Raw genomic sequence first — 16,324 nt, forward strand, 5'->3', positions numbered from 1 at the left:
TACAGGAAACTGAAAATCTATATATCAAAACAGTGTCAATGATATTAGAAACGGAAAAAATCTCTGAAAAGCTAAAATTGATAAAAGATCCGATACAGTTTCGAAAAAGAAATCCATGATAAAATTGTAAACTAAAATTATTGCCTAAGCTGCACTCTGCTTCTTCAGTTTTGCAAGTTCATTTCTGACAAGCCCAGCTTTCTGCAAATGAGGAAAAGGGATTTAATTTGACAGAGTTCAACATGACAAAGATGAACAATTGCAACCGTCTACAGACATTCCAAACTAAGCCACATAAGGAAACATGCGATTTTACAGAAACGAATACGTAGTTTGAAACTTAGTAGTTATTAATGGCAAAATAACCAACCTTAATCTTAGCCAGCATGAGCTTGAACCGATCAAAGTCATTATTTTACAGAAACGAATACGTAGTTTGAAACTGAGTAGTTATTAATGGCAAAATAACCAACCTTAATCTTAGCCAGCATGAGCTTGAACCGATCAAAGTCATTAAGAGCCGCCCTTCTCTTCTGAACAATCAGTTTTCTACCCCACGAGCTGTTCTCCCACTTCTTCTTCACATCTGCCAACATGTATACAAATATTTAGAATAAAACTATGACATGAAAACAAGACTATTACCGTTTACAAGTTTTTGGGCTTACCAGCGGTCTCCATGGCAGCAAGCAGTTCCTTCTTCTTGGGGACCCTCTTGATTTCGATTTTGATGTCAGTCAGAGAAAGTCTCTTGAAATTCATTTGGGACCTCACCATATCAGGGGCATCAACCAGAGCCTACAGAGACAATTACTAGAGGATCAAAACACTGACGTCAATGCAGAAGAAACATAAAAAAAGATGACCAATCATACAATTACATATGGGCAGAGATTGAACTGGTTCTGATTGAAGCCCAATCCAACACCAATTAAAAATTATACAACTCAAGGAAATTCGGATCAGATTGGATTGGTAATCACATTATAATTTGCAGTGAAACGAAAAGTTTAGATAAAAATTTCTCACTGGCAAGTAGCAAAGTAACAAAATGCAAGGCCCAGAGGATAAGTTTTAAGAAATGCTAAAATTTAACCCTTCTAAAAGGAGACTCAATGAAACAGATTTTCGTACATTAAAACTATAATTCTAAAGACATCATAACATACACCCGAGAAATTATGCATAAAAAACACAATGGGAGAAGACGAAATTCTAAATTTTCGTATATCAATCCAAAACTCTTTCTTTACTAAAGAACCTATTATTCCATTAGTTCATTTGACCTCATTTATATATCCAAGTACAACTCAAACAACACAGTAAAGCCTTATTGTTTATGGAATTGTTGAGTTTGTCATAAATTGTTAGTTCGAGATTACGAAAACAATAGTAAAAACTCAACTCAGAGCACAGAATATGCTTACTAGCTCCAAAATTCTTGAGGAAAAAACAAATATATGTAGCACTGAAGCTTCCGAAGTACACCCAAATGAACACCAGTACAATTTCCCCCTATTTCCCCTCAAGTTTTGTACTCAGAAAAACAGAATGCGTAAAAAATTCAAAATTTACAAACAAATATTGAAATTTGATAAAATCAAATAATAAAAAATAAAATAAAATTGGAAAAAGGAAGGAGAAGGGTACCCTGTTCTGGTCAAGGACGTCGACGATGACGACGAGCTTCCCATAGTCCTCGCCGTAGTTGACGAGAGCCACCCTTCCGATCTCAACGTACCTCTTGAAAGGCTGTTTAAAAAAAAAAAAAAAAGACAGGATGAGATCCAAGAAGAACAACGAAACAAAGTCGTTTCTAGAGAGTATACAGAGAAGATAAACGCCATGGATTAGACGAGAGAGCTCACCATTTTTCTGGTTCTGTGTGACAGCTCTGGCAGTAGAGGAGGCGGAGCGGAGAAGAGCAAGTGTAGTCAAGGTCGGGGATTTAGGGTTTTGTCATTGTCATTGCGAACCAGAATTAATAATTTAAATTTGAGTCAGGTGAGTCCGGTACCCTCAAATGTTAAAGAATATTTATTCGAAATATATTTTATAAATCAAATATTGTGACAGTTTTAAAATTTTAGTAATTTTATAAGATTAATTTTAAAATTCTAATAATTCTGCCACATTTATTTTAGAATTTATGCACTTTTGCAAGATTAATTGCTAAATTCTAACATTTTTATAAGTTCATTTTCAAAATTTATTTATCCAAATATCAAAACCACAAAATTAAACACTTTTAGAAAATATAAACTAAAGAATAAAAAATAGAAAATCTCAATCATTCTCATAAAATCAAAGATCTAAAACACGCTAAGCGCTAATTAAGCAGTGGGTTAGAGTCTAGTGCCTAGGCGTCTAGGCAAAAGCCTAGGCGGACTAGATGGTTCTAAGTAAATTATCTATATTGTATAAGTAAGTGCCAATATATACTTAAAAAATACATAATTGTATTGGAATACATAAGTCGCAAAGTAGAATGACATTTATCTATATTATAAAGTATTAGAACATATTGAAAACATAGGGAATAAGCATATAATGAGTGTTCATCCAAGTATTATGCACCTACAAAAAAATAACACTTAAGATCAAGGCCAAGAGCCTCACGCGCCCACAATGAATTTTTTTTTGGGGGGGGGGCTTTGGCTGAAGAATCTCCGATGTCAAAGTTAGAATTTGAGAGAGAAAGTGTTTAGAGAATTTTAGGGAGAGAATGAACTTAGGTTTTTGGAGAAATATGAGACTATATATAGGGGTGTGGTTGGCCCTATTTAGAGAAATAAGGACCGGCCACTTATGGTGGTATTTTTAATATTATTGCACATATTATGTCAAATAATATCTTGCAATTAGTTTGGTAATTAATCCCAATTTGAAAGGAATAATTGGGAGTTATTTTGTGGGTGATAATTGGATGAGTAGTGATGAGGGGGGTTTCGAATAAATACCATATTGATCACCTTTGACCCCGATTGAGCCGTTATTGTTCGTTGTATGCATGTGGGAATCCCGATGTGCTTCAAGGGTAATTTTATCTTTTTCACCCAAAAGTCCACTTGTCGCCTTCATAATTTTCTTGATTATTTTTTGCTCCACATCTCTTACATTCTAGTGAAAAAATAAAATAAAATGCAACATGGAAGTAATTTATTTTCTATCTAAGTGATAGTTGTGACACAGGCGGGTCTAGGCAGGCTTCTAGGTTAGCTTGGTGAGCGCCTAAGTAGGTCTACGCGCCCTTTCTTAATTTTCAAATGCCTAGCATTAATCAAGGCGATGACCAACCGTCTAATGCTTAGGCAAGGCTTAAGTAGCGCTAAACAATAATTTTAAGAATAATGCATTAAAAAAAAACTCATAAATCTAAGGTATAACACAAAGAAGAAGAAGGGGAGAGAGAGAGGAGTATGAAGAGAGAAGGAACAATAAGAAGGAGGAGGAGAGAGAAAAAGAAAAGTAGGAAGAAGGAGGAGTGAAAGAGAGAGACACACCGAAGAAAAAAAAAAGAGAAATAAGGAGAAAGAAACTCATCTTTCAAACATAGAAAGGTAAAATTGTAAATGCAAAGCTAATTAGAAAAATAATTATGACATCACCGAGAAATTATTAGATGGTACACTACCACCACGTGGCATTGACAGCTAGTAGTACCCACCAATAAATGAATGACACATGGCATAATAATTATTAAATGAAAAACAATAGTTGGATTTTCATTTTCCCTAACACCGTTAGAGTTCTCTGCCAAAACCAATAACTGCTGCCCCTCGTATTCCACCTCCTTTTCCGCCTCCCTTTTCGCTTGAATCAAATCCACAAACTACAATCTTTCTTTTCCACCAAAACATAAAATTCCCTTCGCCTCTCTTTTTGCTTGAATCTCATCTCTTTTTGCTTGAAATTAAATCCATAAACTGCAAAAACCAGAAATCTCATGTTACAGGTACTGTAATTTTTTGCTTGAATTTTTTTTAATCCTATTTGGATTCTAGCTTGCATGAATTTTAGGGTTTGATTTAAGCATGCTTGAATCTGACTGCAGTTTCTTGCTTGAATTTTATTTTACCTTTTTGGATTCTAGCTTGTGTAAATTCTGGGGTGGGTCATCTTAGATTGTGTGTGTGTGTGTGTTTTTTTTTTTTTTTTTTTTTTTTTTTTGCTTATTTGGAGCATTTTCTTTTTACAATCGCTACATGTCAAGTAATTGCTCTGCTTATTCAATTAATTGGGGCACCAACTCTGTCTCTGTTCTTGTTTTCTTCTTAAACCTGAAATTTTTGTATTATAAATGTTAGGGAAATACTAGCTTTCTATTTAAAAAAGAGAGCTAGAGAGAAAGTAAAAGGTAGAGGTACTTGAAAAAATTACAAACGCGATACGCAAGACTTGAATGCTTTGTTTTATGGTTTGTGTCCTTTCTATTATTTATCGATTCACAAGACTTTGGCAATTTATGAGTCTAGTTAAACAAATTGGGTCTTAAAGTGTCTTTGTTTTTACTAATTCATTGTATTTGATTAAGTGGGATTTTGGTATGTGCCAGGAACTAAAAGAATGTCTATCAAGATCTGATGAAACTCCAGGAAATGCCCTATGTCCTTCGGGTATAAATCCATGGATTGAAAGAGAACTTCTATGAGAACTTTTTTCATTTGATTATGCTTTTCTCTCTAATGTTTTTTGGGGGTGTCAGATTGCAAGAATGAAAGACAACTTGAATTGGATTTTGGGTTGCTTCATATTACTACTTTCAGTTATAACTACTGTTCATTTTAGGTTAGATGTATAGAATTGGATTTGTTGTATCAAATGCTACAATTTTTTAGTGACATACAAAGTGTTAATAGCCTTTTGCTATTGTAAGTACAAGTGAGCCTATGGTTGTAAATTGTAATAAGACAAAACGGTATCTTATACAACTCATCATATGGCTGAATGATTTCTTATGCATTGACCTTTTGCTCCTTATATTCTTTATTCACTATGATATATTGCATGACAATACGTTACTCAAATGACAGGCGCACTCAATCTTAAAACGAGAAAGATATGGAAAAATAATTAAGAGCAAAGTTATTGTTTCCAGTGGCTGTAATTTCAATGCTTCCTACTCTTCAAAATAACAAAGTTGTCGACCAAATATTCACCACAATACACATCCGGTTCAAAATCAAAATAAGTAAAGGCTTCTAATAAAAAAATAAATAATTAAAGGATCTTCCACCTGCACCCAAAAATTATAAATCAAGTTTAGTAGTGAAAAACAAGAAAAATCTTAGGGTGACTTAAAAGCATTTAAAAGTAATTTACTCTTATTGTATTGTAGAAATTACTCCTCTGGATTATGTTGTAGAAATTACTCTTCCGTGACATGTACGAATTAGCTCAACATGTCGAGCAATACGACTATTTACTCTGAGAAAAGAAGGCTTCGAAGTCCCCGTCCAGAGGAACAATTTACAAAAACCCCACGGTCAGTTATACGTCGGCCGAAGCTGAAGAATATGCTAGTATAGACGCGGCCGATATAATAATTGACAAGCCATATATATGCAAGGCGTTGGCTCATGTCAATCCCAAAGATGCCAAAACTCGCTCGGCCCCTGAAGAGCCTCTTATCAAATCAACGAAAGTTTATACTTTCGACATTACTAAGGCCGACGCCATCTTTGATCAATTGCTACTTGCCAAAATTATCAAACTTCTGCCTGGGCATAATATCCCCAAAGCTGAAGAATTGAAAGGAAAAACGTATTGCAAGTACCATAACTTGAACAAGCACAAGACAAACAATTGTGTCGTATTTCAAGACGTCATCCAAAGTTGGATTGACAATGATAAACTCAAGTTTCCAGAAAAGAAAATGGGCATCGATATCGACCTATATCTTACGACAACAATAAACATGGTACATGCTCATTTGCCTAAAGACAAAGGCAAAGGAAAGGCTAAGTTCATTCCAATGCAACACGTCCCAAAGCAGAACTCTCGACCACAACTTAAGATTGATTTATTTTCAAACAAGTCGCCTAGAGATTTTTTAGGACCAGTTGTAGTCGAGCTTATGTCAGCCTTCAGCGCAAAAGAAGCAGATGGGCGGTGTAAGGCAAATGTCATCTTCACCAAGCTAAAAGACCACCTCAGGCTATAAACAACCACCTCCTACGGCCGTAACGACACCTCAAAAAGTGCTCGGCGTAGAACAATGCCAGAGAGTTTTCGATAGACTCAACCCTCAGACACGGATCGATGAGCAACCTTCAGCCAGATGACGCCTTGATTTTGACACACCATTTTATAACGAGGACTATTATGCGCGCAACTCTAGCAACTCGAGTTATTCTATGAGCCAAAAGACCTTCAAGCCACCCGAGCCATGCGACCAAATGTGGTATAGTTACAATTCTCCTACCTGCGTGTATACAGCACTTTCCAAATCGCAGAAACGCTAGTGCCAGTGAATAGACTGCATGGCCCGTCGACAAGCAGCTCAAGCTACCTTGGCTACCAAATGGCAGCCGAAAGAAATAATAGATAACGAAGATGATCGACAACCTCTAGCAACCATGGCTAAATTACTTCACGGAAAGAAGGCGATCGATCACAATTTTGAGACCACGATAAAAGAGTCTAAGAAGCACATCAAACTTTTTCTCTAGCCTAGGGAAATGAAGGCTCGTTTCGAACATCTCAGGAAGGAAGCAGAAAGCAAACTTCCTCCATTGCCTTCACAAAAGCCATTAATAAAGGTCCGATGAAATCTACACCCTCAATTTCTCGGCGAAGCCTTAGAGTACATGTAGAAATTTCCCAAGAAATATTCCATTAATGACCTGTATGGCTTACCAAAGGTGTGTCAAGAGGCGCTTGGCCTGGCATTAACTTGCCTTGATGCCGAACAAATTATTCAAAAGACTACTGATTCGGGAATGATGGCCAGGTTCTAGGATATACGAGAAGCTCGAGTTCTTGGCTTCGATGTCGACCCATATACTAACATAGATACTACTGAGCTTTCTTTCTCCCTTGAAGACCTCTAATATTTACGATACCATTTTGAAGTTTTCTCAGCCGTGTCTCTTCTAGATGCTTACTTAAACACGAAAGATGCCCGAATTACCTATCAAGAGCGTACCAGTAAGGCGTCCCAAGGATGAGACCGGTTTCTAATGTCGAGCAAACTCGGGGATAGCAATTAGAATGAAACTGGAATGCTGGATGCATCACATGAACAATTACTTGAAAAGAAAACTAATCAGGTTTATGACACTCCAAAATAGGATACTTTGCTCGATAGTCAGAAGACGACGACCGTAACCCAATGAGCCCTTCGGTTCTCGACAACATGGATATTAGCATGGTCCACATTCTACTGATTGAATTTCAGCCAATCACGTCCCAACCAAATTTCTTGGATGGTGATGTGGTTGCCGAAGAAGCAATGCAAGTCAACTTCATCATCATGGAGGAAGACGAGCAAGTAAGCAAAGAAGACAAACTCAAAGTAGCCCTTACCGAGTTGTTTCCCCACTCTTCTTCAGCCAATCTTCATCATTTAAAGTTGTTGTATGTCACAGCTCACATCGAAGGATATCCAGTCTCCCAAATCTTCGTCGACTACGGAGCAATGGTCAACATCATACCCGTCTCCATCATGAAAGCACTACGTCGCTCTAATGACGAACTTATCCCATCAGGAGTCACCATGAGTAGCTTCGTCAGAGATAAATCCCAGACTAAGGGGAACTTCCGTTAGAAGTCAATATCGCAGGTCGCAATCACATGACTGCATTCTTCATCGTTGACTCAAAGACTGAATATAACACATTGCTCGGTTGAGAATGGATTTATCAAATAGGTTGTATCCCTTCATCGTTATATCAAGTTTTCATATTTTGGGACAACAAATCGGTTGTGGTTCATCTAGCCGATAATTAGCCATTCAAGGCTAACATGATCCATGCACGTTACTTTGACGACTACGTCGACTACATCACCTTGAATGGTCTTAACGATGAAGGAATGCAGACTTAGATTTTGGTTCAAAAAGCCATCAAGGTTGGTGCCAAGACTATTCAACAAGATTCGGCGAGACTCGAGCTGGCTGACCTCATTACCGATCCTGATGTTTGATACCAAACACACCGAACACCAGGCCGTGATTTCATCTACTACGGAATGACTGCTGGCCCATTGGTATACTATTTCCAAACAACCAAATTTGGGCGTAAACCTTGTGGAGTTTCTCACCGAAAGAGATAATGGTCCCGTCTTATCCCTTGATGAAGTTCAAGCTACCTCGGTCGAGCTCGAAGATAGTCGGCCCCAAGTCAAAAGCCCATTAGAGGAAATAAATGTTGGAACGGCCGATGACCCTCGGCCGCTATTTGTTAGTGCATTGTTACCTCAATTCATGAAAATTGAACTTTGTAAATTACTCAACAAGTTTAAAGATTGTTTTGCTTGGAGTTACCATGAGATGTCTGGTCTAGATCGAAACCTTGTCGAGCATGAATTACGCATCAAAGATGGTTGTAAGCCTTTTCGCCAACCCCCTCGGTGATTCTTGACTGAAGTACAACTCAGCATAAAAGATGAACTAGTTCAGCTTTTAAAAGCCAGGTTTATTCGGATAGCTTGATACGTCGAATGGTTGGTGAATATCGTACCAATGTTAAAGAAAAGCGACGCTCTACGCATTTGCATCGATTTTCGTAAATTGAATCTAGTAACCCCCAAAGATGAATATCCGATGCCAATTTCAGATTTGTTAATTGACACTGCGACCAATCATGAAATATTGTCTTTTCGTGGACGGCCATGCTGGCTACAATCAGATCTTTATCGTTGAAGCCGATGTTCAAAAAACTGCCTTTTGTTGTCTGGGGGCACTTAGGACATGAATGGGTAGTCATGCCATTTGGCCTTAAAAATGTTAGTGCCACGTACCAACGTGCCATGAATACCATCTTGCATGACCTGATTGGTATAATCATAGAGGTATATATCACGACGTAGTCGTCAAATCGAAACGCCGCCAAACCCATTTAGATGACATTCGGCAAGTTTTCCTTCGTATGCGCCAGCATGGCTTTAAAATGAACCTAGCCATTCAGCTTATCAGTCGACAATTTCTTAGGTTTCCTTGTGCATCATCGTGGCATAGAGGTGGACGAAAACAAAGCTTGCGCAATCATGGACGCTCCACCCCCCATGACCAAAAAGCAACTTTAGTCTTTACTTGGCCAGATAAACTTTCTTCGTCTTTTCATAGCTAATTCAGTAGGAAAAATGAAGGCGTTCTCTACGCTTTTGAAACTCAAGGATTCGAACAAGTTTGAGTGGCGTGAAGAACATCAAGCGGCAAGGTTTCCTTTACAACCTCACCCGTCCTTGTGCCGCCTCGACATGGTAAACCTCTTAAGCTATACATTTCGGCGGCCAAAGAGTCTATCGATTGCCTTTTCGCACAAGGAAACTATATCGGGCGTGAACATGCCATCTTTTATCTCAGCCAGAATCTTAACTCACCTGAAATCAATTATTCAGCTGTAGAAATTACATGTTCCCTTCTGTCACTCAGGTCATCGCCCTAACTGATGTTATTCGATATATGCTCACTCGACCAATGGTCAAAGGCCGAATTGGGAAATGGACAATGACACTATCCGAATTTAGTTTCCAGTACGTGCCACAAAAAGCTATCAAAGGGCAATCACTTGCCGATTTCTTAGCTCAACATTCTTCTCCATATGGTTTCGGGGGTAACGACATTGAAAGCGGCATGGTGGAAACACGTGACAATTATTGGACAATGTATTTTGATGGTTCTAGTACTTCAGCCTCGGATGGTGTTCGAATTATCATTCAATCCCCAGATCAACATCACTAGTATTTTTCTCTCAAGCTTGATTTTGATTGCACAAATAATCAGGCCAAATACAAAGCCCTTATCATCGACATCAACGTCCTTCACGACTTAAGGGCAGCCCACGTACTCGTCCTCGGCGATTCAGAACTTGTGATTAACCAACTCAATGGAACTTTCCGCTGCATGAGTTGTACTCTGCCGCCCTATCACATGGTTGCCAGCTATTTGGACGAGTCGTTTGATGGTATCATGTTCAAACATATCTCTCGTGTTTAAAATACCGATGCAGACGAGTTGGCTTAAATAGCCTCCGACGCACGACTCTTTGGGTTGAGCTAGGCCGAGTGATACCCGTAGTATGACGATCACACTCGACCTTGGTCAATCAACAAGTTCTCCAACACGATCACGTGATCCATACACGAGTAATGTCCTTACCTTCATTGTTAGAACGAGGAGATCCTGTAGACGTGTACGCTATCGAGACATTACCAGACGATTGGAGAAGGTCAATCATGTGATATCTTGATAACCTCAGTAACAAACACGACCGCATGACAAAGGTCTATGCCACAAATTATGTGTTGTATCAGAGCGAGTTGTACCAAAAATGTGAGGATGGTTTATTGTTATTATGCCTCGGCCCGCGAGAGGTTGTCCAAGCAATTGCAGAAGTACATGAAGGAATTTGCGGGGCTTATCAATTTGGGTGCAAGATGCGTTGGCTGCTTCAACGACACGACTATTTCTGGCTGAATATATTGAAGAATTGTATCGAGTATGCACAACGATGTGTACAATGTCAAATTCATGGGCCTATACAACGAGTCTTGGCCAAATTACTTCACTCAGTCACCAAACCTTGGCCATTCAAAGGATGGGCCATGTACGTAATCGAAAAAATTACGTTGTCTTCTGGATCAGCTAAGTATGCATGGATACTTGTTGCAACAGACTACTTCAACAAATGGGTTGAAGCAAAGTCATACGCCGAGTTAACGTCTAAAAAGGTTTGTAATTTTGTGGAAGAAAATATCAAACTAGATTCGGCGTACTAGAGATAATCATAACAGACAATGGTACAATCTTTACGTCCGACAGATTCAAAGAGTGCACCGCAAGTTTAAAAATTCAGCTCAAAAAGTCCACGCTGTATTATCCACAAGCAAATGGACAAGCCGAAGCAAGTAATAAAGTGTTGATCGGCACTCTTGAAAAAACAATAAAAGAAGAGCCTGGTATGTGGCATTTAAAGTTAAACGAGGTTTTATAGGCATATTGGGCTTCGCTTCGGTTGGTAACAGGGAAAACTCTGTATACGCTAACTTATGGATACAACGCGATGTTACTAGTCGAGTTAAGTATAAATTCGTTGCGAGCAATTGAACAAAGTAGTATGTTCAGTGTCGAATACAATCAATTGATGAGACAAAAGTTAGAAGACCTGAAGGAAACTTGACTCGATGCTTATAATTTGTTGGTGGCACATAAAAAGATTGTTGAACGAGCCTATAACCAACGAGTCAGACAAAAAAGGTTCGATGAAGGAGAGTTAGTTTGGCAGACTGTGTTGCCCTTAGGAATCAAAGATCCTAGATTCAGGAAATGGTCGCTTAATTAGGTAGAACCGTTCGTCGTCCATAAAGTTCCTGGCAAGGGGGCATACCACCTTAAAGATCAAACCGGTCTAATTCATAAACTGCCAATCAATGGAAAATTTTTGAAAACATATTATCTAGTCACTTGGGAGATGCGAGAATAAAAGTTCATTTCATTAAGTTCATGAAAAAGGTGTACAAGTAGAGCTGATGGACCAGTTTACAACTAAACAGGTCTAGGGTGATGAAGGAAGAAAAACTTCAAGGACGGCCTTCAACTCCAACCACCTCACTTTGCCCATGGTGACCTCAGCTTGTTGATTTCTCTTATCCATCTTCAACTGTTCGATCCGCTTCGTGCTAGCTGTGTATTCAATCAAACAAGTTTTGCTCGACTCGAAATCCTTTGCAGGGTCGGCCAATTGGTCTTTCTTCACCTTTAGCACCTCGACCTTTAGACGAAGAGCTTCTTGAACAACCGTTGCAGCTTTCAAGTGGCCCGAAGAGCTTTCTCGAAGATACCAAAATATTCTCGAGTTCATTCTAAGGTTGAAGACACTCGGGTGACGGCGTCATTGCTCAGATGGCCGTCGACTGCAGGGTCCTTCAAACATTCTCCCATGGAATTAAGGCATTTGCATTCAAGGATTTAAGAGGCTGATAAGGATAAAAGCGCCTGTAACTTGGCAATGGCATTCGTTTCAGCCGAACCCGTTGTGGCGGCGAAGGAACCGATCATCCCTGAAGAGCTAGCAAGGAAAGGGGAAGTTTGTTCTAGGACCTGCATTAAGGATATATGTATGTTTAGAAAAATTAAGCGAGAAGAATGACAAGAAAGGGGAAGTTTGCTCTAGGACCTGCTGAGATGAGACTTTGGCTGTATCTGCTGGTTCATTGCTCGAACCTAGAGAACTTAGAGGCTGAGCCCAGTGTTTAAGGGAGCCTCTTAATTCATGCAGTCAATGGAGTTTATCCACATTCGATGGCCACTGAGGTGGCCAAGAAATATAGATAACACCTTTCAGTGCATAGAATTTTCGGTGAAATGAATAATCGGGCACCTGCCATTTAATATTTGTTCTCGGTTTAGACTTGTTATAGTAAAACTAACGAGAGAAAGTGATTGACCTTACAAAATTCGAAGTAACTTCTTGAGGATGAATGCTAATATTTTGATCCTGAGGGTGAACAGAAGTCACTGCTGTTGGTTCCAGTTCAACCAACAATGCCCTTGCAGGATCGGGATTGGCTTCGACCGAGGGAGGCTCGACTTGACTAGCCGTTTCGACCACCAGTTGGGGATTAAGAGTGGTTTTCTTGGCCGGCTGAGACCTCCTTACCAACTGGGGACCTTCACTCTTATTATCCTAGACAACAAGGGTTAATAATTAGACAAAGAGTTTCAGATAAAATAACATTATAAATTTTATACCTTTTCTTCCATGATGATCGCTGTAGTTTTCTTTGGGATAGGAAGGGAGTTCTTCTTAGCCGAAGGAGTCGCTTCCTCCAGGGTGATAGCCACCGAGTTGGGTTTGGCGTAAGCAACAACCGGGGCTGAAGTTGCAAGCTGCTCAACAGCTGAATTAATGGCTGGCTCAATCGACGGGTCTAGCTGTATCGCGATCGAAGCTTCGACGACAAGAGGAAGAAGAGAAACGCTAGGAATAGTTGCCCCCGTGGTTTGACCAGAGATAACGTGAATCTCCTGTTCCCCTTTCTTAGCCAATTTCTTGACGAGTTTTTTGGGCCGAGGAGCGTCTCCTACCGTTTCAACTTCTAGGTGAGGGCGTTTACCCGACGAAGCCGGCGCGGCAGCCTTCACCTTTTTTTGTGAGTTTCCTTTTAGCCGTAGCTATTGCAATCACCTTGGCCCTTTTTATGGTTCGGCCACCTAAAAATACAGCTTGAATAAAAAAGAAGTTCGAAGTAAACAAGCAAGAAAAGTAACAAAAAAAGTTGTATACCTTGGGCTGTTTCTTTGGATTTTGGGGCAAGAGTCTTTTTAAGGCGGTCGCCAAAAAGCTTATCGGAGACTTCCTCGACCGAAACGCTGAAAAAGTCTTTAGTATAAGCAGCGCACCAGTCGGCGAAAATATTAGCACACCGGGATTTTTGAACTTTTGGCCAAAGACGGAATTTAGCGCATTGCTCAGACAATTTTCATAAATTCATAGAAAATTTGTGGAGGCAAGTGGACAGTTGGGTTGTGCTAGCAGTAAGACTGAGATGAATGTTAAAAAAAGGTAGAGGGGGTTGTCAGGATCCGGATGTGTTACATACTGGAGAAGCAGAAGCAGAAGATAGTGTGATAGAAAACTTTTAAAATGTCAGTTCCAATCTGGATTAACATAAGAGAATCAAGTACACATAACCTTCCCCAATGCACAATGAAGATTAAATGACACGGAAAAAAAAAAAGAAAAAAAGTAAGTCTTGTAACTATCGTGCCCATATGACATTCAAGTTGCAAATTCCACCACAGAATATTTATAACAAAAGCCTAACAGTTTTCTCCTTGCCTCATTGTCAAACACTTCCTGTTTCTAATTCCAATTGCCATATATAATGAATTCTGAGATTGTTATTTTTTTAATACAAGCGATATTTTTAATCTAAACTACTCCAAGTGGAGGGGAGATAGTTTGAACTCGGGATGCACTTGGATTGAAAAGTAAGGCTCTAACCACCGAAACAAACCACCACTTGCAAAATCGGTGTTAATTTGAAAGTTACATCAAAATAGACGACATGACACAAAAAACACCAGAAGCCTCCAAAGTGACACAATAAACCCTAAAATTGAATCTTAATCCCAAAAATTCAAAACACCTAGTCAGCTATCAAACTACCTTAGGAACCCTAATTAAACAATACAAGTTCCAAACTTTATCCGTTTACTTCTCACCCTAATCCCGAATTAGCCAATTTAAACAAAAAAAAGGGACCTACCAGCTGAGATATGGCTTTGGGGAAGAGATGGTGGTGGAGGCCATTGGAGCTAGTATGTGGGGCCCTGCTCCGGAAGTGGAAGTGAGCCAGCACCTTTCGATCCGGCAATGGCCTCAGAAGCAACTCCTCCGAGAAATCTTCTTCTTCGGCGATCGATCCCGAGGCAGCTTGGGAACGGAGAATTGGGGCGGATAGTAAGAGAGAGAGTAAGAGGACCGGTCTAAGAAGAAGGAGAAGAGCCATGAGGAGGAGCGAGCGAGCTTGAATCGGAGTGTGGGCAGCGTTAAAAGAGTGGCTATGACGAGTAGTGTTTAAATTATCGGCTCTACCGGACGATATTCCGGCGATATGCCGGCAATTGGGGAGTCGGCATAGAAACTAGGAAGAGGGAGTGAAGTCAATCTTACACAAGTATCCAATATTTTTTAATGGCCTAATCGGATAAATGGTACTTGTGTGATTGTGTGATAAGGTAATCGGAAAATAGTTTAAAAAAATTAGGATTTAAACTTTTATGGTATAATCTGCTAGCAAATTTAGTTAAAAGTGATTTTTTTTGTTAAATATCCATTAAATGCAAGGATAAAAATGTACGGGTGCACCTTCTTCTTCCTTGTCTTTCTGCTCTGTTTGTAATTTGCATTTTCAGTCTTCCATTTTGGGATGCTGTACTTTGCATTATCAACACCTTCTTCTCCAGAACAAAATATCCTGCAAACCCACAACTATCAACACAAAACCCACTTCAGAATTTCAATCAAAACCCATAATTTAAACCAAAATCAACTAAAGTACCATTTTGTAAGTGGGTATGAAGAGCCTTTCAATAAAAGCTACCACAAACAAGTCAAAGAGCCATGAAGTCACGCCGAAGGAGGCCCAGAAATTCGACAGGGCGCCCAAAACCAGAACAGCACCGGGGCCGTGAGCGTCAAGTCATCGGATTTGGGGACTAGTGCTTCTATATATGACGTTGCCGCACTTCATCACCGTGATAGCAGCTCCAATCCCACACCCAGAAACATGTTATGGACGGCGTGGATCAACTTGCCGTCGCCGGACGCGAACACCAGCAATGTTTTGGAGTTTGAAATTGTGATTCTTGATGAACTAGGTAGCTGGGATTCGACTGAGGGTTTGATTTGAGTTTTCTGCTGAGAAATGGGTAGATGGGTTTTGATTGGTGAGGACGGAGCTTGGCCACTCCGATGAAGGGATCCATGTGTTGGTCCAATTGAAGAAATCCATGTGCTTGTTGATATGCAAGATGCAAAATACAACATCCTGAACTGGAAGAAAGTGAAATTACAAAGCGAAATTACAGAGAGAGGGAAGAGGAAGGGAAGAGGAAGGCGTACGGGTCAAATTACATTTTTATCCTTTATTTAACGGATATGTAATAAAAAATTACTTTTAGACTAAATATACAGATAGAATATCACCAGAAGGGTTTAAATCCTAATTTTTTTAACCACAAGACTTATCTTCCAATTACCTTATCACTACGAGTCTGATTAGGCCTTTTTTAAATGTTTAAGCTTGGGGGTTTATGGTTAATTTTAAAATAACTCAAATTTCCCTTTATTTCCATTAGTTAAAAATTCAAAAAAATACTTATGATGAAGAGAAATTAGGAAACAATAAAAAATAAATAAAACCGGTTGATCTTGAGTGTGTCGTTTTTCAAAAACAATAACATTTGTATATGTAAGTTTTTCTAAAAAAATGGTAAGTCGTTTAAGTTGTTTTGCAGAAGGAGAGAGAAATGCGAACATGTAAGGTTGGATTGAGAAAAAGAAACGCAAACCTAAACCATTAAACATGAAACGAAAACAATTCAGAGAACAAAGTTTACGATAGCAAATTGTTATTAACCTTTGCACCAGACTAA

At 39.3% G+C, this 16,324-nt stretch overlaps 2 protein-coding genes across 2 annotated transcripts; both read right to left on the reverse strand.

Annotated features, from left to right (window-relative positions):
* On the reverse strand, nucleotides 1-2,009 carry LOC103948683 (60S ribosomal protein L14-1). The gene is made up of 5 exons (XM_048584360.1): nucleotides 1,869-2,009; nucleotides 1,651-1,752; nucleotides 669-798; nucleotides 474-586; nucleotides 1-201 (listed from the first exon to the last, which is right to left on the reverse strand). The coding sequence occupies exons 1-5, from the start codon at nucleotides 1,869-1,871 to the stop codon at nucleotides 145-147; spliced, it is 405 nt and encodes a 134-aa protein (XP_048440317.1). The 5' UTR covers nucleotides 1,872-2,009; the 3' UTR covers nucleotides 1-144.
* Nucleotides 2,010-5,250: 3,241 nt separating this feature from the next.
* LOC103948684 lies at nucleotides 5,251-14,676 on the reverse strand. Its single transcript, XM_048584227.1, has 4 exons — nucleotides 14,434-14,676; nucleotides 12,914-13,336; nucleotides 12,615-12,848; nucleotides 5,251-12,542 (listed from the first exon to the last, which is right to left on the reverse strand). Exons 1-4 carry the CDS (start codon nucleotides 14,674-14,676, stop codon nucleotides 12,441-12,443), a joined length of 1,002 nt encoding a protein of 333 aa, XP_048440184.1. The 3' UTR covers nucleotides 5,251-12,440.
* Nucleotides 14,677-16,324: the final 1,648 nt, after the last annotated feature.

This window comes from the organism of the source record quoted next, unplaced genomic scaffold (assembly GCF_019419815.1).
Source record: "Pyrus x bretschneideri cultivar Hongxiangsu unplaced genomic scaffold, Pyrus_bretschneideri_v1 Contig21, whole genome shotgun sequence".
In the NCBI taxonomy this organism is placed as follows: Eukaryota; Viridiplantae; Streptophyta; class Magnoliopsida; order Rosales; family Rosaceae; genus Pyrus; species Pyrus x bretschneideri.

Coding starts and splice junctions, on each gene's coding strand:
- LOC103948683 (XM_048584360.1), bottom strand. Junction 799..1,650: donor ACGTCCTTGACCAGAACAGG/GTACCCTTCTCC, acceptor TTGTCTCTGTAG/GCTCTGGTTGATGCCCCTGA. Junction 587..668: donor TGCTGCCATGGAGACCGCTG/GTAAGCCCAAAA, acceptor ACATGTTGGCAG/ATGTGAAGAAGAAGTGGGAG.
- LOC103948684 (XM_048584227.1), bottom strand. CDS start 14,676: ATGGCTCTTCTCCTTCTTCTTAGACCGGTCCTCTTACTCTCTCTCTTA. Junction 12,849..12,913: donor CGATCATCATGGAAGAAAAG/GTATAAAATTTA, acceptor CTTGTTGTCTAG/GATAATAAGAGTGAAGGTCC. Junction 12,543..12,614: donor AAGAAGTTACTTCGAATTTT/GTAAGGTCAATC, acceptor ATTAAATGGCAG/GTGCCCGATTATTCATTTCA.